The sequence below is a fragment of the Brassica oleracea genome, chromosome C6, assembly GCF_000695525.1.
Source record: "Brassica oleracea var. oleracea cultivar TO1000 chromosome C6, BOL, whole genome shotgun sequence".
Taxonomy (NCBI): domain Eukaryota; kingdom Viridiplantae; phylum Streptophyta; class Magnoliopsida; order Brassicales; family Brassicaceae; genus Brassica; species Brassica oleracea.
In genome coordinates, this window is record NC_027753.1 from 19806417 (window position 1) to 19830663 (window position 24247).

Below are 24247 nucleotides of genomic sequence, written 5' to 3' on the forward strand. Positions count from 1 at the left end.
TATGGCAATGAAATATTTATGTTATGACAACAACTCATGCGACGGCTCTGCCGATCAATGCAGAGTAATAAATAAATTATACGGCGGCTCGGCCGACCAATTAATAATAAACAGAATATAAGGCGGCTCGGCCGACCAATAAATTTATTAAATTACTAATAAATAATATAGGCGGTATTCCGGCCATTATAACATGATATAAATAATAGTAAATGCGGTATACTGACCATTATAGCAGGGTATAAATGATACAAATAAATTTTACCAATTTAGAGAATGATTGTGCTGGTAACGTGTTATAAAAAGAACTGGAATTTTATTGTATCGCGGGAATTTAAATAAGAGTAAAATTTATACCCGTAGAATTTTTAACACTGATAGAAAGAGTTTATTATAGAGAAAAGAGAAGGTTGAGGGATGCATAATACAACGAACTATACAACGAACGAAAACGTTCCTATATATATAAAGAAATTCACTGTGCAAATAGTGTAACGGGCCCTAAATCTTTTATATTTTTCAACGTTTTCGGCTGGCTGCGCGCTGTCTTTACTAAGAGAGCCCATATTTTTTTTCTTTTTGACATCAAGAGCCTAACTTTTTTTTGTGCACTTTAACTTTCATATTTACACAATAAAAAATATATAAAATGCAAACAAATGAGTAAATTCAGATAAGTTGATATATATATATAATAATAATTGATAAGAAAATTAAAATAAATTAATTATAGGGGGTGCTAATTTTTTTTGCCCAAATGTCCTTTATATTGTTAAACCGGCTTTGATAATAACTGGTTAAGAAAAAAAATATAAATAATAATTTATCATATAATCTTTTAATTAATAAAAATGTATTAATAAGTAATTACAAAATGTGTATGTACAAATACGCCGCGAGCAGTAGAAACATCTAGTTTTTCTAAATTATGAGAACGAAAAACATTTATTGGCAGCGTCCAAAAATCCAAATTGTAATTTAATTTTTCTTGGATTTATCTATCGTCAATTGTTCACTGATTCACTCTTTATTCCGTATCGGTTCCACTCGGGAAAACCAACAACAGTCTTTCGTTTCTGGCTGGGTCATAGCTGACGGTTTGATGTCTATGGCGCATATTCTGGTGGTGTCGTTTTCAACATAACGACGCCGTTTTGAAGTTAACCGGAGTAGTCTTTATTCTTTAACCATAATCTCAAACTTCTACTTGCGTAGTTTCCTTTTTCTCGCGAACGGAAACACCGACGCCGTGATAACGGAGTCCACTCCCACGATCACTCCGTCTCCCCCCGTCCCGGCGTCGAGATTGAGCCAACTGAAGGAATCGCTCAAGCTCGAGCACCAGCTCCTCCGTGCACCGTTCGAGCAATACAAGAAGACGATCCGTTCCAATCACCGTTCCATGGAGAAAGAGGTCTCTAGGAGATTTGGCTGATAACAATTGGTCCAAAAGAGGTCGCCGTTTCGCGTCTTACTAGCCTTGTTTCTCGATAGCAAGGTCTCAAACGAAAGGTTGATAATTGAGCGATCACAAGTATACGCTTGGATCTCATTTGATCTTTGGATATTGCTTTTGCCGAGTTTGATAGTTACTACATAAGACTTTGGATCTCACTGATTGTTGAATCTTCAAGTATAATCTTCAAGTATATATATATATATTCAAATCGAGGGAGTGTACTAGATAAGATTAAGCACTATACTTAAGTCACTAAGCTAATTTAGTTATATATACTTTCTATGTTATTTCAATGGATATTAGAGAGGACCCAATATTCAGAACAGTTACATGTTCTTCGTAGTTTACATTGTCTTTGGCAATTTAGTTACTACATAAGATTAAGTACTACACTTTGGTTATCGATTATTGTTGAATGCTCAAGTGGATGTTAGAGATGGGCTTAGCACGGGCCCATTAAGAACTAAGCCCAAAGTCAGGTCCGGCCCGTTAAACAACAATTGATGATTTCGCTAGAAGACAAAATGTACGTCACTACAAATAGAAGACGTCAAACTCATTGAAAGGACAGTGAGAAACGTACAGAAAGTACAGAAAAGGAGAGCATCACTTCTTCATCACAGACAAAGTCTTGGACAACCTCGACCATTAGGCGAGCTCGGCCCAGACGACCTCAGACCATAAAATAGAAAGATACTTGTTTAAACGAACTGTTTAGATAAGCATCTTTAGTTCTTGTAATTAGCCGAGCTTGTTTATTCTTGACTATTAATACGAAAATCTCCACCCCTTTACATCATTTATAAATATTACATCATTGACCGGATATAGAAACAACAATTGGCGTCCACTGTGGGACAGGAGATTCTTCTTCACCTCAAGACAGCTCGGTAGTCACAGAACCCACAGCACAACCAGACGCCCTGATTTCTGCAACCACCGACCATCCTGGAATGACGAGCACACAATTAGCTGCAATGACAATCTCGGACCACCTAGCCAACACCTCGACGCTAGTGGCGACGACCTCGGGTGAACCATCAATGGTGGCAACCTCGGACCATCCAGCCAACACCTCGACGATAGTGGCGATGACCTCAACCCAGCCATCAATGGTGACGACCTCGGCCCTACCAGCAGCAGTTAAGACCTCGCGTCATCCAGTCGACACCACGTCTCTCATACCGACGACCTCAGTACCTAACACAAGAACGACGTACTCCACTCAGCCAGACATCTCCCTGATCTTTTAGTCCCTTCTCGGTAGGATCGACGAGCTCGCTCGAGGAACGACCTCTCGCTTGGACAACCTCGCGCATTCTCAGATAATTTGCAACAACCGCATCAACGAACTCCAGTCTGTCGAAATTGGCGCATCAAAATCACAACAAGTTGATATCACTCCACGACTCCAGCGTGTTCTGTTCAGCAATTTACCAACACCAGTGACCGGTTCAGGACAACAACAATCAATCCAAGCCAACGATCTACGTGCACCAATCGCAAATTCCGGACAACAACATCAGAATCATGTGAACGAATCTTCAGCACTAATCATCGACTCCAGGCAGCAGCGCCCAAGTTATCTAAATGAACAACATCTTCAAAACACCAGTTTCCCGCAGATCACCAACAGGGAGACCCAACAGAGAGACGGCGACATTGAAGAAATGAGGGTTCAGCTGCAAAGCATGAACTCCAAAGTCCATCAGGTAACCAGCGCAGCACCGGAGATCGATCGCGTACTCCGCGAAACCCAAAATACACCTTTTACAACTCGCCTCCTCAGTATCTATGTCTGACATCAGAAGAACAAAATCAAACTCCCGACTTACAACAGAACATCTGATCCAAGAGAGTATCTCACCGCTTTCAGTATCGCACCCGGGAGAGCCAATTTCTCACCAGAAGAACGCGACGCCGGTCTCTGTCAATTGTTTGTGGAAAATTTGAGCAGACTCACCCTTGGTTGGTTTTCACGCCTTGAAGCTCATTCTATTGACAACTACAATCAACTCTCGATGTCCTTCCTCAAACACTACTCGCTGTTTATCCAACAGAGTGCAACTAATGTCGACTTATGGACTCTAGCTCAAGAACCTACGGAAACACTACGCTCGTACATCGAAAAATTCAGAGCCATCATTTCTCGCATCACCGTACTCGACGAAGCAGCAGTCCTCGCACTCTGAAACGGTCTTTGGCACGAATCACCATTCCGAGAATAGCTCATGAAGTATAAACCACAGACTCTAGAAGATGCACTCCATCGGGCTATAACTTTCATCGAAATCGAAGAAGATAAAGTTGCATTCAGCAAAAAACACGCAGCCACCAAAAAATCATCTTCAAAGGATAAAGAGCCTGACGTATAAAACGAACCTAGACAACATTATGACAAAGCGTATAGAGATGGAAAGAGCAGAAAAGCATCCAATTATCAAATCAGCGACCAACCATCCAGTCGCTCCACAGGAAAGCAGGCTTGCAGCAGTCAAGGATCAGAGGATGCCCAAGCATATTGCAGCTACCATAAATCTAAGACTCATAATACAGAAGAATGTCGCCATCTACAGGAGTGGTTGTTGAACAAGTACCGCAACGATCGGGATTCATCATCTAAAGACCAGCAAAACGACAAGGCACCAAAAAATGAAGGTGAACGTTTTCGACAAGTCAAGCAAGAACGCGATCGCCAACACTGACAGAAACATTCTAACGAGCAAACAAACGCAGACACAGAGGCTCATAAGCGCACACGCGATGACCGAAACAATGAGCAAAAACACGAAAGAAACCCCCCCCCCCCTGTAATTAACGTGATCATGGGAGGTCTCCAGACTTGCAAAGATTCAGTTAGATCAATTAAGGAATACGAGCGTAAAACATTCACCTCGCAAAAATGGGGGAGCATTAGTCACATCGACGATAAACCAAAAGATGGGTATGAAATCAGTTTCACAGAAGAAGACACCAAGGGACTAGACACGCCACACAACGACCCCTCGTCGTCGAACTCAGGATAGGTGACTGCGAAGTCACACGCGTACTGGTCGACACTGGAAGTTCAGTTGATTTAATCTTTTCAAAAACCCTTCAACGGATGGATGTCAAAGATTACGAGTTGAAGCCTTGCAAAAGACCACTCACAAGTTTCGCCGGAGATACAACAATGACAATCGGAACAGTCAAGCTCCCAGTCTACGTAGCAGGAATCACCAAAATCGTCAAATTCATGGTTATCGAGAGCCCTGCCATTTACAACGCCATACTCGGCACCCCATGGATACATTCAATGAAAGCAGTTCCATCTACATACCATCAGTGCATCAAGTTTCCCACTACGTCAGGGACCTACACCCTCAAAGGAAATCAAAGTCTCTCGCGCACATGCTTCATCACCGAGCATAAGTTAAGAAAATCTTCAAGAACATGTTTAATAGCTAGGCAAGGCGACGAGCAGGAAATAGTAGACGACCACACTCGGGAACTAGTGATTCAAGTTAACATCGACAAAAGCGACCCAGAACGATGCGTCGGAAACCTAAAAGACAATCTCAAGGACCAACTTATTAGCTTCCTTCAATCCAACACTTCAACCTTCGCCTGGACAACCGAGGACATGCTCGGGATCGACCCATCTGTCACTTGCCATGAGTTAAACGTAGACCTCATCTTCAAACCAGTCAGGCAAAAAGACGCAAGCTCGGCCTGGAGCGTACCAAAGCTGTAAACGACGAAGTTGAACATTTGACAAACGCATGATCCATCAGAGAAGTCAGGTACCCCGAGTGGCTCGCTAACCCTGTTGTCGTCAAAAAGAAAAATGGAAAATGGCGCGTGTGCATCGACTTCACCGACCTCAACAAAGCATGTCCCAAAGATAGCTTCCCACTCCCTCACATCGACCGGATAGTCGAAGCAACTGCAGGGAACGGGCTCCTATCTTTTATGGATGCCTTTTCAGGATACAATCAAATTATGATGCATCCAGATGACAGGGAAAAAACCGCGTTCATCACCGATCGAGGAACATATTGTTACAAAGTCATGCCCTTTGGACTCAAGAATGCTGGCGCAACCTATCAACGCTTAGTGAACCGTACGTTTGCCGAACAGCTCGGTGACACCATGGAAGTGTACATCGATGACATGCTTGTCAAATCCCTCACTGCCAGCGATCACATCAAACATTTAACGACTTGTTTCGAAAGCCACAACAAGTACAATATGAAGCTCAATCCGGCTAAATGCACTTTCACCGTCACATCCGGAGAATTTCTCGGATATATTGTCACCAAGAGAGGAATCGAAAAAAACCCACAAAAAATCACAGCCATTGTGGAATTCCCATCTCCAAAAAACTAGAGAGATGTCCAACGATTGACAGGACGCATCGCTGCACTCAACCGATTCATCTCGCGCTCAACAGACAAATGCCTCCCATTCTACCAACTTCTATGAAACAACAAACGTTTCGAGTGGGACACGAAATGCGAAGAAGCCTTTCAACAGCTGAAGCAATATTTATCCATACCACCGATTCTGGCCAAACCCGAAGATGGAGAAGTTTTGTACTTATACATATCAGTCTCCGCATGCGCTGTAAGCAGCGTTCTGGTTCGCGAAGACCGTGGGGAGCAGCGTCCAATCTTCTACACCAGAAAGGTTCTCGACAACGCTGAAACACGATACGCACCACTCGAAAAACTCGCCTACGCTGTAGTTGTCGCAACTCGCAAGCTCAGGCCGTATTTTCAATCTCACACCATCCACGTTCTGACTAACCATCCGCTTTGATTGATACTCCACAGCCCAAGTCAATCAGGACGAATGGCCAAATGGGAAGTCGAGCTCAGCGAATACGACATCGAATTCAAAAGCAGAACAAGCGCAAAGTCTCAGGTGTTAGCAGATTTTCTGACCGAGCTACCTCTATCCCAATACGACGACAATCTCAACACCAAGAATTGGTGTCTCTACGTCGACGGCTCATCTTCACGAAATGGATCAGGTGTTGGAATACGACTCATATCTCCTACCAGTGAGATCATCGAGCAGTCTTTTCGCCTCGCTTTCCCGGTTTCCAATAACGAAGCTCTCATCGCTGGTCTCCGTCTTGCAAAAGCGGTTGGTGTGAACAAGATAGAAACTTTTTGCGACTATCAGCTCGTCGCCAATCAATTCAGCGGCGAATACGAGACGAGAAATGACCGAATGAATGCTTACTTACAAGTCGTTCAAAAACTTTCCCAAGATTTCACTAACTTCACCCTCACCAAGATTCCCCGAAGCGACAATTCCTCTGCCGACGCTCTCGCCGCTTTAGCATCAACCTCTGATCCTTCGCTCAGAAGAATGATTCCAGTGGAAAGCATCGATAAACCAAGTATCGAGTTAGCTATGGGAGTCAACATCATAGATGACCTCGACGAAGAGATGGACGGCACCAATGAGATAGACGAACCTACACCCGAAGAAGAAGTTGCGGATCCAATCGATTGGCGCGATGAAATCAAACTCTATATTACCGAGGGAAACCGGACAACCGCTGGGCTGCACGACGCTTGAAAGCCCGATGCGCACACTATGTCATGTACGACAACGCCCTCTTCAGATGGAGCTCGACCAAAGCATTACTGCGGGGCATACATGGTCAAGAAGTCAGATGGGTCCTCGAAGAGACACACGAAAGCGCAGGTGGTAATCATTCAGGAGGACGAGCCTTAGCCATAAAAATCAAGCGACACAGACACTTCTTGCCAACAATGGTCACAGATTGCAAAAATTTTGTATCCAAGTGCGAAAAATGCCAACGCCATGCCCCTATGATTCATCTACCAACAGAGCTTCTCTCAACCACTTTGTCACCATATTCATTCATGAGATGGGCAATGGACATTGTTGGTCCAATTCCACCATCTAAACAGAAGCGCTATCTCCTTATCATGACATATTACTTCACCAAATGGGTCGAGGCTGAGTCGTACGCAACTATACGCGCCCCTGACGTTCAGAAATTTGTTTGGAAAAATATCATCTGCCGCCACGGTCTCCCATACGAAATCGTCACTGATAATGGCTCTCAATTCATCTCAGCAACCTTCGAAAGTTTCTGCGCCTTATGGAAAATCAGATTAAGTAAATCTACACCAAGGAACCCTCAGGGAAACTGGCAAGCTGAGGCCACAAACAAGACGATCCTCGACTGAATAAAAAAACGTCTGAAAGGAAAGAAAGGTGTTTGGGCCGACGAACTCGACGGTGTTCTCTGGTCACACCGCACAACACCACATCGTTCCACGGGTATGACACTGTTTTCCCTATCCCAAGGAATGGAGGCAATGTCACCAGCCGAAGTCAGCATTCCAAGCCTCCGTCAGCTCACACTCACTGAAAATGAAGAGCTCAACAACTCAATGATCATCGACCATTTAGACCAAGTTGAAGAAAAACGGGACCAAGCTCTCCTCCGCGTGCAAAATTATCAAAATCTGGCCGCTCGATATTATAACAAGAGAGTCAAAGGAAGGTTCTTTCAAATGAATGACCTCGTCCTTCGCAAAGTCTTCGAAAACACTCGCGAGTGGAAAGCAGGAAAACTCGGTGCGAACTGGGAAGGCCCATACCTGATTTCGAAAATCGTCAAACCAGGTGTCTATGAACTCACCGAAATGAGTGGAGAGAAGGTTCCAAGATCATGGAACTCCTTGAATCTCAAGAGATTTTACTACTAAAGAAATCTAAGAAGACCGGCGCGCCCCTGATATACCAAAAATAAGACTCGAGGAGGATCCGCCCTTTTTTTTTAATCCAAGCATTTACTTTCCTTGTAAAGGTGAACTACGGTCGGCTTGATCCCTGCCTGTGGGGTACGTAGGCAACCTCTCACGAGGCTCAGCTAGTTCTATAAAAAATATAAAGTCTACCTAAGAAGGCGCAAGCAAGAAGACCGGTGCGCCCCTGATATACCAAAAATAAGACTCCAGGAGGATCCACCCTTTTTAATCCAAGCATTTACTTTCCTTGTAAAGGTGAACTACAGTCGGCTTGATCCCAGCCTGTGGGGTATGTAGGCAACCTCTCACGAGGCTCAGCTAGTTCTATAAAAAAAATTTAAAAAAATTTATATTTTTCAAACAAATATCAGGATACGACCATTCCTCACAAAAAACATACGAGATCCTTTCTAAGTGCTGCAGCTCCGCGCTCACACTTAATCAAATTTGCAAGATAAAAATACGAGATCCGTTCTCAGTGCTGCAGCTCCGCTCTCACACTTAATCAAATTTGCAAAATAAAAATACGAGATCTGTTTTCAGTGCTGCAGCTCCGCGCTCACACTTAATCAAATTTGAAAAATAAAAATACGAGATCCGTTCTCAGTGCTGCAGCTCTACGCTCACACTTAATTAAGTTTGAAAAAAATACGAGATCCGTTCTCAGTGCTGCAGCTCCGCGCTCACACTTAATCAAATTTGCAAAATAAAAAAATACAGAGATCCGTTCTCAAACGCCAGCCCTACAACATCTCAACGATCAACACCGTGCAAAGAAAAATAAAAACAAACATGAAGAATTCAAGCATCATATAAAAGAAGTTCAGCATGATCGATCATAACAACAAAAACCAACAAGACCATCATTCATATCCGAAAAATATCAACATGATCAAATCATAACAAGCAAAGAAACCAAAGTCTTAAAAGGCAGAAACAAAATAAAAGATAGCAGCGGCCACGCAGGGGCCTTGACGATCACACGAAGCAAACTACGGGCGCGAAGGAACCTGACCCTCACGCCTCATAGCCGAAGACACAGCACCTGCTTGCTCAACCACACGACGATGACTAGCTTCCTCACGGCGACGAATTTCCTCCTTCCCTCTTGCCTTAGCCGCATCTTCAACCCCCGCGGTCAGAGATAGATGAACAGGAGAGAGTGGACAAGTAAAATCAAAGGAAAGGATGTTAGCCAGTTCCTTGGGTTCAAACTCAGCACGAACAACCAAGTTTGCCTTCTCCTTCCTCCGGACCAATTCATTCTCAAGATACTTAACCTTACCATCAGGAATAATTATTCCCTCTTTCCTCCAAGTCTTGGCAGCATCAAGCACTCCCATGATCTGATTCATTCCATGCATAGATGTGCAAACAAACTTCTGATTTTCCACATACCTCTGCACCTTTTCCATACGAGAATTGAAAGTATCAAGCACATCATCATGTCTCGTTACTGCCCTGCGATACCTCCTGCCCGCCATTTCCTTTTCCTTCTTAAAACGCTCCAAGTCGGCCGCTTGACGCTTCTTCACCCGCCCAGCTTCCAAAGCTATCTTTGCAGTGAGTTTTTCAACTTCTTCCTATGCATCTGAGGACACTTTCTTCTCAGCCTCATACTTGCCGCGCAGAGCCGCCATTTCTTCAGAACTATCAGCCTTGTCCTTAATAGAAGCAAGCTCAGCCTTCGTTTTTTCAAGCTCCACCTTCTCCTTTTCAAGCTCTTCATCCTGACTAACCACCAATTTGTTCGCAAATTTTGTAGCCTGCACAAAACAGCACAAAAAATCTTTTAGTTCAAAACCACAAACTCATATTTTTCTTTTTTAAAAAAAAAGAGAAAACAAACAAACTTTGAAGAGAGAAACAATTATCTTACAACAGCCAAGTGACGAGCGAACTCCTGATACCACTCACCACGCCTACCTTGGTCAAAAGGCAAACCATCAACGCCACCAGGTGATTGAAACAACTTAAAAAGATCACCACATCCCAAGGACAAACCATTGAACGAATGTTCAAACGGTTCAAAAGCAGCCTTCTTCGCAGCGGGCGACTCAACCACCAAAGGCGGCTCAACATGAGAGCTCACAACTTTGCGAGATTTCGAAGGGGGCACGTCTTTTGGTGAACGACCAGCAGCAACTCTTTTCTTCACAACCTTCTCGCCTCCCGCAACAACAACTTCCTTTCCAGAAACACCAGCGGACCTAACAGGAACTGTCGTACTAGTAAGACCCATAACAATACTACAAGCAGATGCCAAAGGCTCCACACCGGCGGTACAATGACCAGACTCAACAACAGAGGCATCGTCACTACCTCCAGCAAAACAGTCAACCAAACTCGGAATCTCACTCAAATCCATCTTTCTCCAACAAGCTACATTTAGAAAAAAAAAAACCCAACAAAACCATACAAAATCAGTAACGTATCTAAACCAAGATCAAACAATTAAAGGCATTTAACCCAGCAAAAGAAAATTGCATATTTTCAATCTGAGTCAATAAACGGGATGCATCGCCAAACCTCCGATCGCCTCACCACAGTCCAATCCCGAGCCTTCGTCCCCTTGAAGTATTCCACACTCACTTTCACCAGGAGCAAGAGGAACACCAACTAAATGACGACCTGCAAAACAAGACAACAATCAATAAGAATATAAAAAAAAAACACACCAATAAGAGTTAAACTACCATTGTAAGGATTCCAACTACTCCTAAAAGGGACACTCATATCAGAAACATCAGGGACCGACGAAGGTGCAATTCGAACATAAATAAACTTCTTAATCCAACATAACGTTTTTCTCTTCCTCTCCCCAACAATACCACAGCCAGTCTTCATAGACACATAAAAAGCCCCGTCCGTCTTATCACACCGAGTAATATGCGCTATGCGTTCAAAAAAATATAGGCTCATGTGAACACCAATATCTGCGGCCGTGAACAAAGCCACAACTATGTTTCGAATCGCAGCAGGAGTAAGTTGAGCCAGTGCAATAAGATGTTCATCACAATACGCCAGCAGCAACCTCGGGAGGCGAAACCACAAATAAAACTCGGTGAACCAGAAGTCATAAACACAAAGCCACCCATCCGGAACTGTCCACAGACGTTCATCCTCGCCAGGGATACGCGCTTCTATGACACCATTATGGAAACAGTTGGCTGAGATCCACTTAATTGTATCCTCATCAACAATAGAAGGAAATGACTCCGATGGATCCGGATGATTAACAAGAGGACCTATGAAACTCCTAGGCCTTTCACTCGCCTTCCTGACCCTCTTTTTCTTCTTCACATAGCCACAAGGATCACCAAAGTCATCAAGCGAATCAGCAAGGGAGGCAGCCAAGCTTTCTAGTTTTATTTTTCTCAAAATATCGGTAACGTTGGCTCGACGATCACTGCCTCCATCGGAATCATCCCTCTCATCACCTACAACAGTGATTCCTAGACTACCACTAACACCGCTTTGCTCACCACTAAAACTATCCGGCTCATCACTAAAATCATCACGCTCACCACTAAAATCACTACGTCCATCTACACCATCTCGGTCACCCATCTCATCATCTCCAACAGCAGCATGATCACCGTCACTAGCAAACTCGTCTTGCTCACTTTCCTCATCAACATTAACGTCACCGGTTCCATTCTGATCATCACCGGCGCTTCCCAGAGCACCATCATCTTCAACATCAACGCTTTCAACTTCTTCATCTCGTCTGTCATCTCCAGCAACGTTATCAGATTCAATAGCAACATCAGCGCCATCCGCAGATTCCTCACTATGAGAACTCGAGTACGAACTACCGTCAGAGGAACTTGTAGTTTTCGACGATGACTCTCTCGCTCGAAAGGATTTCGCCAACTGCATCTGCTCATGTTCCCGGACAGTTTCCAACATAGTCTTCTTCACCAAAGATGACAAACTCGAGACAACATGAGGCGTTTTCAAAGACAATTTACCCTCCAACACCAGGCTCCGCCACCAAATTTTTCCCGTGCTCATCAAAAAGAAACCCGGTCCCTTCCTCGATCAAACTCGCGCTTACCCTGTCTTCTGCTTCACTTCCCGTAAGAGTACCTACCTCAGCAAAAATAACATATTCGGCAATCTCCGACCACGACTTGCGGCCATCAGCAAGCTTCATCTTACGAACCAAAAAAGACAGCTGCTCACGAGCAACCTCTCCATCCAACGAACTCAACCCCACTTCATCACAACACGGCTCCGTCGATAACGGCGAGCTCAGGATAGCAAGCGACAAGCTCGTACCCTCTGCATCTCGACCACATTCTTTCACCAACAAAGAACCCGAAGCAGCAACGGATGAAATCGAACCTGAATCCACCATTAACAAATTCAAAGCCACCGTCGACGAGCTCGGAGCCAACGTTGACGAGCTCGCAACACCAGGAGCCGACCTCAGAACCTCCAGCGACGAGCTCGGGACATCAGGAAGTGAACTTGGAGTCGCCGTCGACGAGCTCGGGATCTTTAACGACGAACTCGGAGCCGCCGTCGACGAGCTCACAACACCAGGAGCCGACCTCAGAACCACCAGCGACGAGCTCGGAACATCAGGAAGTGAACTTGGAGCCGCCGTCGACGAGCTCGAGATCTTCAACGACGAGCTCGGAGCCGCCGTCGACGAGCTCGCAACACCAAGAGCCGACCTCAGAACCACCAGCGACGAGCTCGGGATTTCAGGAGGCAAATTCAAAACCGCCATCGACGAGCTCCCCTCAAGCCTTTCACCTGTGACGATATCGGCTCACCCTTCGACGAGCTCGAACTACTCACAAAACACAATCCGGCCTCAAGACCACACTTTCTCTACCGTTAAAAAAAAAGAAGAGAGGAGAAGAGTAATGAGAAAAAGCTCGCCGACCTCACACCCAAAAATTCATCATCACCAATGACCAAGCTCACGACAAACAAAACCAGATTTGTTTTCTTTTTTTGTAAAAAAAAAGAAAAAGGGAAGAAGAGGAGAAATGAGAAGCAATGTCGGCAAAGAGAAAGAAGATACTAAAAATAATAATAATAATAATAATAATATTAAATAAAAAGGACCACACGAAAATAATAAAAAAAAGGAGCAAAAATTTTACCATGCTTCCAAATGGGGGACAAGAACAAAAAATAATAAGAGACCCAACCATCATTTATATAGGAAAGGAAAAATGTGTTGCCCTATTTTCCGACAAATCCCGAGCCTGACCTGACTTTCTCAGACAGAAGATTCCAGAAGAATTCACCAAGATTCAACACTTGGCGAACTGTGGGGGGACAATTGTTGGAGATGGGCTTAGCACATGCCCATTAAGAACTAAGCCCAAAATCAAGTCCAGTCCGTTAAGCAACAATTGATGATTTCGCTAGAAGACAAAACGTACGTCACTACAAATAGAAGACGTCAGACTCATTGAAAGGACGGTGAGAAACGTACAGAAAGTACAAAAAAAAAGAGCATCGCCTCTTCATCACAGACAAAGTCTTGGACGACTTCGACCATTAGGCGAACTCGGCCCAGAGGACCTCAGACCATAAAATAGAAAGATACTTGTTTAGACGAACTGTTTAAACGAGCATCTTTAGTTCTTGTAATTAGCCGAGCTTGTTTATTCTTGACTATTACTACGAAAATCTCCACCCCTTTACATTATTTATAAATATTACATCATTGATCGGATATGGAAACAACAATGGATTTGTTTTTAGATAGAGGGCATGCAATGTAGTCTACTGAAATCGAGAGCCCTCCTATATTCAGAGGATTTGCATTTTCTTCCTAATTATTATTCTTTGGGGATGTTTCTGTGATTCTGTCCCCTCTAGTTACGGTATAGTTAACATGCTTATTTGTCTTGACATTCGGTTGGAAGAAGGGAGCAATGTGGAAAATTTGCAGGCTCAGAGATGCCGTGCTCTCGCATCCATCATTTGGATTCAGCACATGTTGAAAATATTACCAAACGGAAAGATACAAAACTGAAACGGATTCTTGTCGACTACCTGCTCCTACGGATGAGACTGCTTCAAAGCTTTCCCAAAGCACCAATATCTCGGTCTCTCTCTCTCTCTCTGTTGACATTAGATACATAAACAGCATTTAGAGAATTTTAACCACTGATATATTTGCGTAATAGTACTGAAAACGATTTTGTCCATTTGAGCGTCATGTCTATGAATTGCCAATAATTTGGAGAGTGCTAACTACTTGTTGTTCCTTGCAGCATGATCATGCTATATATCTGTGTGTTTTCCTTTTTTTTATAAGAAGTGAAAATGATTTGTCCGTTTGTACTGCATCTCTATGGAATACCAAATAGTAAATGTCTCATTTTTTTTGTAACAATCCGTCGTGTCTTCATCTAAATGTCTCATTTTTTCAGGAGGTAGCTTCCGCACTGGCATGGTGTGCTGATAATAAAACACGCTTCAAAAAGTCTAAGGTATGTATTGAAAAAACATACTTGTGATTTGAAGTTCTTGTCACTGCTAATTATATTTTGGGTTCTTTTCATCACAGAGCAAACTTGAGTTCCAACTAAGGCTGCAAGAATTCATCGAGTTGGTACGAGCCAATAGCTACAAACAAGCAATCCTTTATGCTCAAAAGCATCTGGCGCCATGGGGAGCAACCCATATGAACGGACTGCAGCATTTTCTGGCCACTTTGGCTTTTAAAAGTACTACGGAATGCACAAAGTATAAGGTGAAAAATCTCCTTCTTTTGATGATATAACTGTATTTCAAAAGCCATTCTTTGGCTGTCTTTTCAGTAATGAATTGGTAGTTTAACTTGTATCTTCTTCTGTATGGAATTACTGAATGATTGATTTCGTTTAAAATGGACCAAAGATCTGGTTAGAGATTTAAGTTTCTCTTTTCACACCAGCTTGCTTCCGTGATCCTTCAATATATGTTTGTCTCTGTTAATGCCTGAATAAATGGTGTTAATTCCAACTCTTGTTGAATTTTAATTGATTGTTGAATGCATTGCTAGTCAACTGACATGTATGTTATTTTCAGGTTTTATTTGAACTACAGCCGTGGGATGCTTTAGTTCATCAGTTTAAACAAGAATTTTGCAAGTTATATGGCATGACAATGGAGCCGTTACTGAGCATCTACTTACAAGCAGGCTTGTCTGCACTGAAAGCTCCGTATCCATCAAATCTCTATCAAAAACTTGATGTTTTTAATGTCTATTTAAAATAAAAGAAGAGAATAAAGTAGAGGTTAAAATTAATGACCATAGTGTGACTCTTATTCTGGTCTGAGTTTGTACCTTGACATGACCGAAATATGGTTTTGAAGAAGGTTGTACCAAGGAGGACCCGCTCTCACAAGAGAGCTTCCGGAAGCTAGCTTTGCCTTTACCGTACTCTAAGAAGCACCATTCAAAGCTTGTTTGCTATATTTCCAAAGAGCTAATGGACACAGAGAATCGACAGGTGTTTCCCAATGGTTACGTCTACAGCACCAAGGTTTTGATTTTCTTCTTGTTGTACAATTCCTATTGATTTTTGTCTGTTGTTTTGATCTAGATAGTGACATTAGTCGTCTTATCATAACAGTTGAAAGATTTTAAAAATCTGGATTACTTACTCTTGCTTTTGCATTAATGGGTCATGTACTTGCAGGCTCTCAAGGAAATGGCGGACAAGAGCGGAGGTGAAGTAAAATGTACAAGGACAGGGCTTATCTGCAAATACACGGACTTAGTTAAGGCATATATATATATCATGAACCTAGTTGCTCATAATCCTCACTTTCGTTTGCTTTAATATGAACTGATGACAACATAAGTGAGGTCAGTATTCAGACCAAAACGAAATGAATTTTCCAACTTTCTCCATTGCTAGCTCCTGTAAATATGCATTTACAAATAAACTTTGCATTCTAGAAAAAAGTTATTTCTTTTGTATATCAGGTTATGTACTCATTTCAATTCTATAACAATGTTCTAGTCAGCACTGATTTAGTGGAAGTATGTTCGGTAGCACTCCGTATGAACCAACTGATCTCTTACCATCTGTCTTCTAAGTCTAAACCTTTGTGATGCTTCGAGTTTCTTCAAAACACCCTATAAACCTTTATCCAAAACCTACATTCAGTTCATTATGTGGCGATTAGTTGAGTCGGCAATTAGTTGAGTCAAACTTTCTTTAGTACCTTGATGCAAAACCAGAAACACTATGATCCTCAATTAACCTGCTAATATGAGACAATGCGATCTTATGTGTCTCCAGGAAGTCGAGCTAGTCGGCCATCATTTTGTTCAGGCTCTTTTGAAAAGTTATTCAGCTCTGAGAACCATTATATACTGTTAATACGTTCATGATCAGCCTCAAAAAGATGGTGAAAGAGACTAACTAGTTTGATCTGAGCGCCTTGAGGAGAGGTATAAGTATAACATAGAGGACAGTAGCAAGTAGATGTGCCCAAACACAAAACGGAGAGAACTCATAACTAATGACAATGGAAGTAAACCTCTGATGGTTCATGCTAATGGAATCTTAAAAAAAAATCATATCCAAGAAACTGATTTGATTACATGTACATGTTAAAATGGGTAAGCCTAGTCCAAATCTATTATCTGTAAATGGATTTAGTCCTAAATATGGTAGATCGAATGAGTCAAATGGTTATAGATAGCGGATCCATGTGGCTAATTAAAGTAACAGACTTTTTAACAACTTACAATAACTACCAATACCATTAGCATCGCAGACTTATCATCAGCATCATCAAGCTATCACCACCACCAGCATTAATTATCATCATCACCACCAACACAATTTATTAACATCAAAACCGCCATAACCACCATTTTCATTCGTGATCATTATAATTACTATCATCACAATCACCATTATCATAGTTTTTTTAATATATATTATTAAATATCCGCTTAACCGGGAAAATCAGTTCTGCATACAAACTCGCTTTGAACAAAATATCTCAATTTAATTCTGATACAAACTAGTTTCGTCCGCCCACTAAACCCTGCACATTCCGCTAGCCGTCTTTAGAGTCATTAGGAATCAAAAGCCGTTCTCAACTCTCGATGATTACCACGTGAAAGTGAGGTTCTCTTCTCCTAGTTTTCTAGGATGCTGAGATTTTCTGTCTTGTCTACGGTGTAGTTAGTTTCCGATGAACTCCACGAAACTTGTAACTGTCACCGTCTATGAGGCGCTCGACGAACAATAGAAGAGTGTTTCAAGTACTTACCACGAACAAGCCGAGTACACAACGTCATGGAATGTTCGAAACGCCTCCCAAATCGAGCAAGCACTCGCCATCATCATTCACATTTCCTTCTTCATCATCTTCTCCATCATCGTTCACATTTCCTTAATGTTCCTTTTCTATAAACATACTACAATATGTAATGTCTGGAAATTTACATCAAGTGGCTCAAATTTAAATGTATAAACTGAATTGTGTTTTTTAAGGTGGTAATTCGGAAATAATTGTTGTGCACTGTGTCTATTCAGTATTGTCCATGTTGATGGTGGGTTTTACACCCCATTTCCCCCTTCAACAGTCCATCATATATAAATAAGTACTACTAATTATTTTGCAATCTAGTGAATGCATGTTTGGGTATTTTCATTACATTAAGTGGCTCAAATTTGAATGTGTACTTAAAATTTGTAAGTTTAAACTTTCATTGAGTGGTTCTGTTTAATTACGTATTTAGGTGCTTTAAATTTGTGTTCAGGTAGTTCGAAGTTAGTTTTTTTTTCCAAGTTCTAATGTAATTGCGTATTTAGATGCTTAAATTTGAAATGTGTAATCCAGTGGTTCTAGTTTAATTTCTGACATGGTTTTATTTTTCTTATCTTCACAAATCTATATTATGTTTAGTACACTAAGGGTCTGGTGTAACCGAAGCGGCTGCGGGTGTTTGCGATTTTAAGCGTTATTATGATATTTGTACGACTAGTACATCAGTTAGAAATTAATATGTTTATAAGATACTTATGAATTGCTAACTACCAAACGTATCAGTGGTTAAATAATAAGTTAACAATATTTAAATTTTATATTATTATAAAATATAAAAAATCATATTATTATAATAAATATAAAATTTATATTTATAAATTATACTATTACATTTAAAAAAATATATGTACATAATTTTTTTTTTTGTTTTAAAATTTTATAGTATAAATTAAAATATAATATATATATACACATATATATATATATATAGTAGTATTACTGTTATTTCAATTTTTAGATTTAATTGAATATTTTACATTTATATTTATATAGCTTTTTGGAAAAAGAAATACTTTTTTATCTTTCCGCAATGTTCGCAACTGTAAATGCTAGTTGTAACCCATCTTTTGAATTCAAGAGATTTAGAGCGGTTTAAAACGATTTTTTACATGTGATTGTTTCTAAATGCGAGCAACCGCTACCGACCGCAAAAATCGGATGCCAGCGGGAAAACTACTCATGCTCTAGGTAAATAACAATCCACTAAATTTTGTTTTTAAGTTTCTCTCTCTTTTTTTAATATTTATGAACTTGGGACCAGTGAACTTTAATATCATTCAGACGTACGATGCGACATGTCAATTGCATATCCAGATAAAATTGCAGTCTAGTATATGGTGAGGTGATATACTGATATTATTAAGAATTATTAAAAAAAAGAAAATATGTGTCTGCTATTTCTTACCCTAACAAATCAAACGTTTGGTCATTTATTTGCCACCAAACAGCTTTTACGTTATGAATCTTTTATATGAATTAATGAATGCGCATATATATATATATATATATATGTACATATTGAATGTGAACAACATATATTCATTTTATATATCCATTTAGTGTTTTTATACAAATGCATTTTGAATCCATTTTTACTACATTAAACGTTTAGACTTTTTTTTTTTTTTCGTCCAAAAAATTATCATTAACAACTAAACTTATACACATGAGTTCAAAAACCAACTGATACATAATATCATGGGAAATTAGTGATATAGCTAAGAAAAATAACATAATTCACTAAGTAACCAAATTCACACTCTTTATATGTCTCTTTACTTTTTCTCTATAAAACTAATTTCTCATCGGCGGTTCCTGTTGCGCCTGTTATGCACCCCAACATGAGAGTTAGCGATCTCATTAATCAGACATCGAAGGAATGGGATGTTCGGCTTTTGGAGAGCTATGTCAACATGGACGATATACAGCTTATAAGGAGTTTAGCCATAAGCTCATCTCATCGCCGCGACTCCTTCTGTTGGAGCTACACAAGAAACGGACAATACACAGTTAAATCTGGATATTGGGTGGCGCAGAACTTATTAAAGGTGGAGGAGGAACAGGAGGTTTTGGAGCCAAGTATCACCAATCTTCAAGCTTTTGCTTGGAAGCTGAAGGCGCCTACGAAGATACGTCATCTTATATGGCAGTTGTTGACTGGGCACGTGGCAGTAACAAGGAATTTAGCAAGACGCAATATGAGATGTGATAATTACTGCCCGAGGTGTGGAGAATTAGAAGAATCTGTAACTCATGCCATCTTTGAATGCCCACCAGCGCTACAAGTTTGGAGCCTATCAGCAACCCCAACAGACCCAGAGGTATTTCCAGTATCAAGCATCTACACGAACATGGATTATCTATTTTGGAGGAAAAACTCTATTATTGAGCCGGAACAAGACAGGGATCCTTATCCCTGGATAATTTGGTATATATGGAAGGCTAGGAATGAAAAACTATTCAGGGGGATAGATAGAGATCCTTTGGAGTTAGTTCGATATGCAGAGAGTGAATGTCGAGCCTGGTTTGAGGCGAATGAAGTGATACAACCAGTGCCACAAGGAAACAATATGGTGATCCCCCAAGTCATAAGCTTGGGCAACATATGCCTGTTAGATGGATCTTGGATAGCATCGGCCAACTTTAGTGGATGTGGATGGGTGTGGATGGACAGTAGGGGGAAGGCTCAGCTTATGGGGTTAAAAAATATTACTCGACGTGAATCAGCCTTGCACTCGGAAGTTGAAGCACTACAGTGGGCAATGGAGAATATGCTTCAGCACTCAACATGTCAGAGCTTTGGGACGGATTGTAAGGACCTGATTGCTATGCTAGAGGAACCTCATGCTTGGCCAAGCTTTGCGACAGAATTGGAGAAGATCGAGACGCTACGGATATGCTTCCCGGAGTTCAGCATTACTCATGTCCCACGAACGCAGAATCAATTTTCAGATTTTTTAGCTAAGACTGCTAGATTCTTGCATAGGGAGTTACTTTTCATTGGTTGTTCTATTCTGGTCTGGTTACTCAGACCACTTCAAGCCTGAGTAATAGAATGTCCGTTTGACGTTAATAAAAAAAAAACTAATTTCTCTTTTTTTAATGGTTATTTCACAAATAAGTTCTAATATTATCGGAGCCATAAGCCGGAAACACACTGAAGCCAGAACCCGAAAACCCTGAAAAAAGAAAACAACTAATAAAAGAAATATGGCATAAAACTAAAAACAAACTTCACCTAAGATTAAATCCGCCATTGAAGTAAGATTACGCTTTCAGATAATCGAGATGAAAATCAGATGTAATTAGGAGACACTATATGATGCCGACTGAAATGTGAGAGTTTTTTTTTTTTTTGGTAAAAGAAATGTGAGAGTTTAAGATGGTTAAAAAACCTTATTAGAGTCAATAGTCTAATCTCTCGTAATTATGATATTTGAAATTAAAAAAAAAGAATAGGTTTGACAATACATATTCCAAGAGAAAAAGAAAATGTGATGGTTATAAATGTTCCAACTTGATTACAAAAGCTACAACAAGAAGAAGACTTAGGCTTCACTTAAATACGTATATTTAAAGGTAGGTAGATGCATTGAAGGCCAACAGAATTATGTTTTGTATGTGTAGACTATCTTCACGTCCTTTTATTCTTGCTTCCAAACAACAACGAGAAGTAAAACAATATCCTAAAGAAGAGACCCCAAGCTAACGTAATCCACAAGCAGTCCCATTTGCTCAACTGAGAAATACCTTGCTGCAAAAGTAAGTCAGGTCCTGTTCTCAAGCATGTGGACTCCGTTATATTTTTTCCCAAAGAGTCACTCATTGTATCTAGAAGCTTAACCTTCATCGCTTCAGGCACTTTCGCCAAAAGCGTACCATCAAATACTTGGACTCCTCTAACAAAACACCGAGATGGGTCATCAAACTCGTTGATCAAGACAGCTTCATAGGGATACTTCAACAATGAAATGTAATGAAACCATATCCAGTAGATAGGTATCCGATCCCGGTTGATGTAGAATCCACCCATCAGTAGACAGTATGAAAGATAGGCAATAGTGATCATGAAACTTATCATGACATTCGGAACCAAACCAGATACGAAGGTGACAAAAGATGATCCAGACCAAAAGCCTGCGTAGATTATGAGGCAGTAAAAGAAGAAGCTCTCTAACCCGCCGCTTAAACCAACTGTCCAGAACGTGGTTGCAGCAAATGCAATGGAGAGAGCGAGTAGCTGAGGCAATGATACAAGAGAGTGAGAGATGACATAAGAAGATGTTCTGTAGGCGTTGCGCGTTGTCTCTCTCAAGAAAATGAACCGCTCTTGGATGAAAGCAGGGACACTGTCTGCGCAGACGTAGAACATTGTGGACATGCCGTATGCAACGAAAGACATTCTCTCTTGTGCACCTCTTGGAGTATTGTCAAGCCTCCAATATACAGTAGCTAAGAGAAGACCAGTGACCATGACAGTAGCGATCCGTGTTCCCATGAGCTCAGGTGTACGCAACCAGTTTTTCATGTACCGTTTGGCTAAGATGAACGTCTCGACCAGTGGAGAGTTTGCGTATGAAGATACTGACTCCATCGAAATGGGGTTGGAACTGCTCGAGCCGGAGACTAGTTTGCCTCTTGAAACACTTGCGGTAATAGATTCTTTTAAAGACAAGGCTTGGTACGGTGTGGTCATTGGCGTGGCTCGAGCTGATTGGTTATGTTGCCACTTCTCGTTGAACTCTACTAACTCTCTAGCTCCTTCGGTAGATCCTTCGAGCTTTCGAACTAGGTCAAGCGTGAACTCGGTTATGTTCTCTTTATCCGGAACTGGATGTCCGAAATCCGACAAGAATGTGGGAAGAGTTTTCGGAGATCCATTGAACACACTCTTGCCACGAGACAAGATGATAAGACGATCAAGCAAGTCTATGACTCGAGCGCTAGGTTGATGTATCGACATAATTACGATACTGCCACTCCGAGCTATACGTCCAAGAACCTGTACCCAGGACCGGAAGAATAATAAACATTTGGGCAATTCTCTCAAATATCAATTTTCAAATTTTTGTCACAGAATAGGTTAATGTTAACAAAAAATTTGATAAATTTGGAGGATAAATCGAATGTTTCATACGCTGCTTTACCTGCACCACCATAAACGCGTTGGTGGAGTCCAGCCCTGAAGTAGGTTCGTCGAGGAACAAGACAATAGGATCATGGATAATATCGATCCCGATCGAAACACGCCGCCGCTCTCCGCCGGAGACTCCACGGTGTCCTTCATCTCCTATTATCGTATCTGCCGCATTTCTGAGCCCTAACTGGTCGATTAGGGTTTCAACACGCTCTGTTTTCTTCGACTTGGACAAGCTTCTTGGGAGACGAAACTCGGAAGCGAACATTAGGGTTTCTTTGACGGTGAGCATCGGGAACAAGAGGTCGTCTTGCATCACGTACGCTGATATCACTTTTAGCAGACGAGTTTGTAGAATCTTCTCTCCGTTTAGAGTTACCGTGCCTCTCAAGTTACTCACTCTTCCCGCCAAAGCGTCTATCAAGGTGGACTTCCCAGCTCCGCTTGCTCCGAGAACGGCGAGTATATCGCCGTTGCAAGCTTCGCCGGAAACACCGTCAAGCAGAGTTTTCACCGGAGCCGGCGACGAGAAGTTAAACCGCCGGCGAACTTTGACGTCGTAGCTGAGATTGTTGAAGGACAAGAGAAATGGCACGGGTAGTAGTTCAGGGGAAGCGAGGTCAAGTATGTGATGAAACAAAGCTTCTTCGCCGGAATATATTTTACGGTCACCGTCATCGAAGTGTTTTAGCAGTTCGCCGAGCGTCGGTGACTCGTTGCCGCCGTGGGGGGAGATTTCTTGGGGTGTCGCTGAAACACGAGGCATCTGAAAGGTAACTTTAACGGTGTGTGTTTTTTTTTCTTGTTTTGACGTCAGTTAACGGTGTACTCTTGGAGATAGAAGCTAACAGTGATGTATGTGGAAACCCTGAGAAAACCATAAATGTATATATTCTTATAAGGAAATGCTTATGGAATCTGTATTCAGTATTCTGTAGAAAAATACAAACTAATTAATTAAAATTATGCAAGTTTACAAATAAGATATGCGCAAGATGTACACAAAAATCATATAATATGGGATTGTTTTTTGTTATATGGGTGAGTCAAGATTGATAAATTAGTTTATTAAAGTTTTCTAAAGATCATGAATCATTATAAAGAAGTAGAAATGTAGAACTACTATTTGCTCAATTTAGGAAATTGTAAACTTACTTGTTAAAATCTCAGTAATCTTCTCTCCATGAGCCAAAACAATACCTGTAGTTCAGATTTTTTTTTTTTGGGGTATGAACATAGCACTATCTCTCTCTCTCTTTCCTATTTATAAGGAAAAGAGAGAACTCATTTATTTGACCCAAAAAAAAAAAGAAGAGAGAACTCATTTATTAATTTTATGCAAAAAAATTAAATCCAAAATAAATAAAATGAAGAAGAAATAAGAAACACATATCTTTAAATAGTAAGAAACTCTACGAGACAATAACATAACGATGCATAAAAGAAAGAAAAATAACAATGAGCAAATTGCTATCTTTTGTTGCCATTCTGTTCTTAAATTAATATCCTCTCTACATGAATAGAGAAGCATTTAAAATATTATAACTTGTAATTTGT

At 41.1% G+C, this 24247-nt stretch overlaps 3 protein-coding genes across 5 annotated transcripts; 1 reads left to right on the plus strand and 2 right to left on the minus strand.

Moving 5' to 3' along the window:
• Nucleotides 1-1052: 1052 nt before the first annotated feature.
• Nucleotides 1053-16114, plus strand: LOC106297045 (macrophage erythroblast attacher-like). Of its 3 annotated transcripts, none has more exons than XR_001261367.1 (5): nt 13982-14318; nt 14646-14705; nt 14783-14968; nt 15286-15743; nt 15900-16114. XR_001261367.1 is itself a non-coding variant. In XM_013733325.1 (5 exons), exons 1-4 carry the CDS (start codon nt 14586-14588, stop codon nt 15644-15646), a joined length of 513 nt encoding a protein of 170 aa, XP_013588779.1. In that variant the 5' UTR covers nt 14548-14585; the 3' UTR covers nt 15647-15743; nt 15900-16114. The 3 variants fall into 3 exon arrangements, 1 of the variants encoding a protein (XP_013588779.1); XM_013733325.1 differs by lacking the exon at nt 13982-14318 and having other exon boundaries at nt 14548-14705; nt 15286-15419; nt 15574-15743; XR_001261366.1 differs by lacking the exons at nt 13982-14318; nt 14646-14705; nt 14783-14968 and adding an exon at nt 1053-1512.
• Nucleotides 9822-12499, minus strand: LOC106297044. The gene is made up of 4 exons (XM_013733324.1): nt 10935-12499; nt 10768-10869; nt 10118-10620; nt 9822-10004 (listed from the first exon to the last, which is right to left on the minus strand). Exons 1-4 carry the CDS (start codon nt 12253-12255, stop codon nt 9822-9824), a joined length of 2109 nt encoding a protein of 702 aa, XP_013588778.1. The 5' UTR covers nt 12256-12499.
• A 4921-nt stretch (nt 16115-21035) lies between the features above and the next one.
• LOC106296955 (ABC transporter G family member 18-like) lies at nt 21036-23967 on the minus strand. The gene is made up of 3 exons (XM_013733217.1): nt 23846-23967; nt 22701-23558; nt 21036-22555 (listed from the first exon to the last, which is right to left on the minus strand). Exons 2-3 carry the CDS (start codon nt 23454-23456, stop codon nt 21188-21190), a joined length of 2124 nt encoding a protein of 707 aa, XP_013588671.1. The 5' UTR covers nt 23457-23558; nt 23846-23967; the 3' UTR covers nt 21036-21187.
• Between the last annotated feature and the right edge of the window lie 280 nt (nt 23968-24247).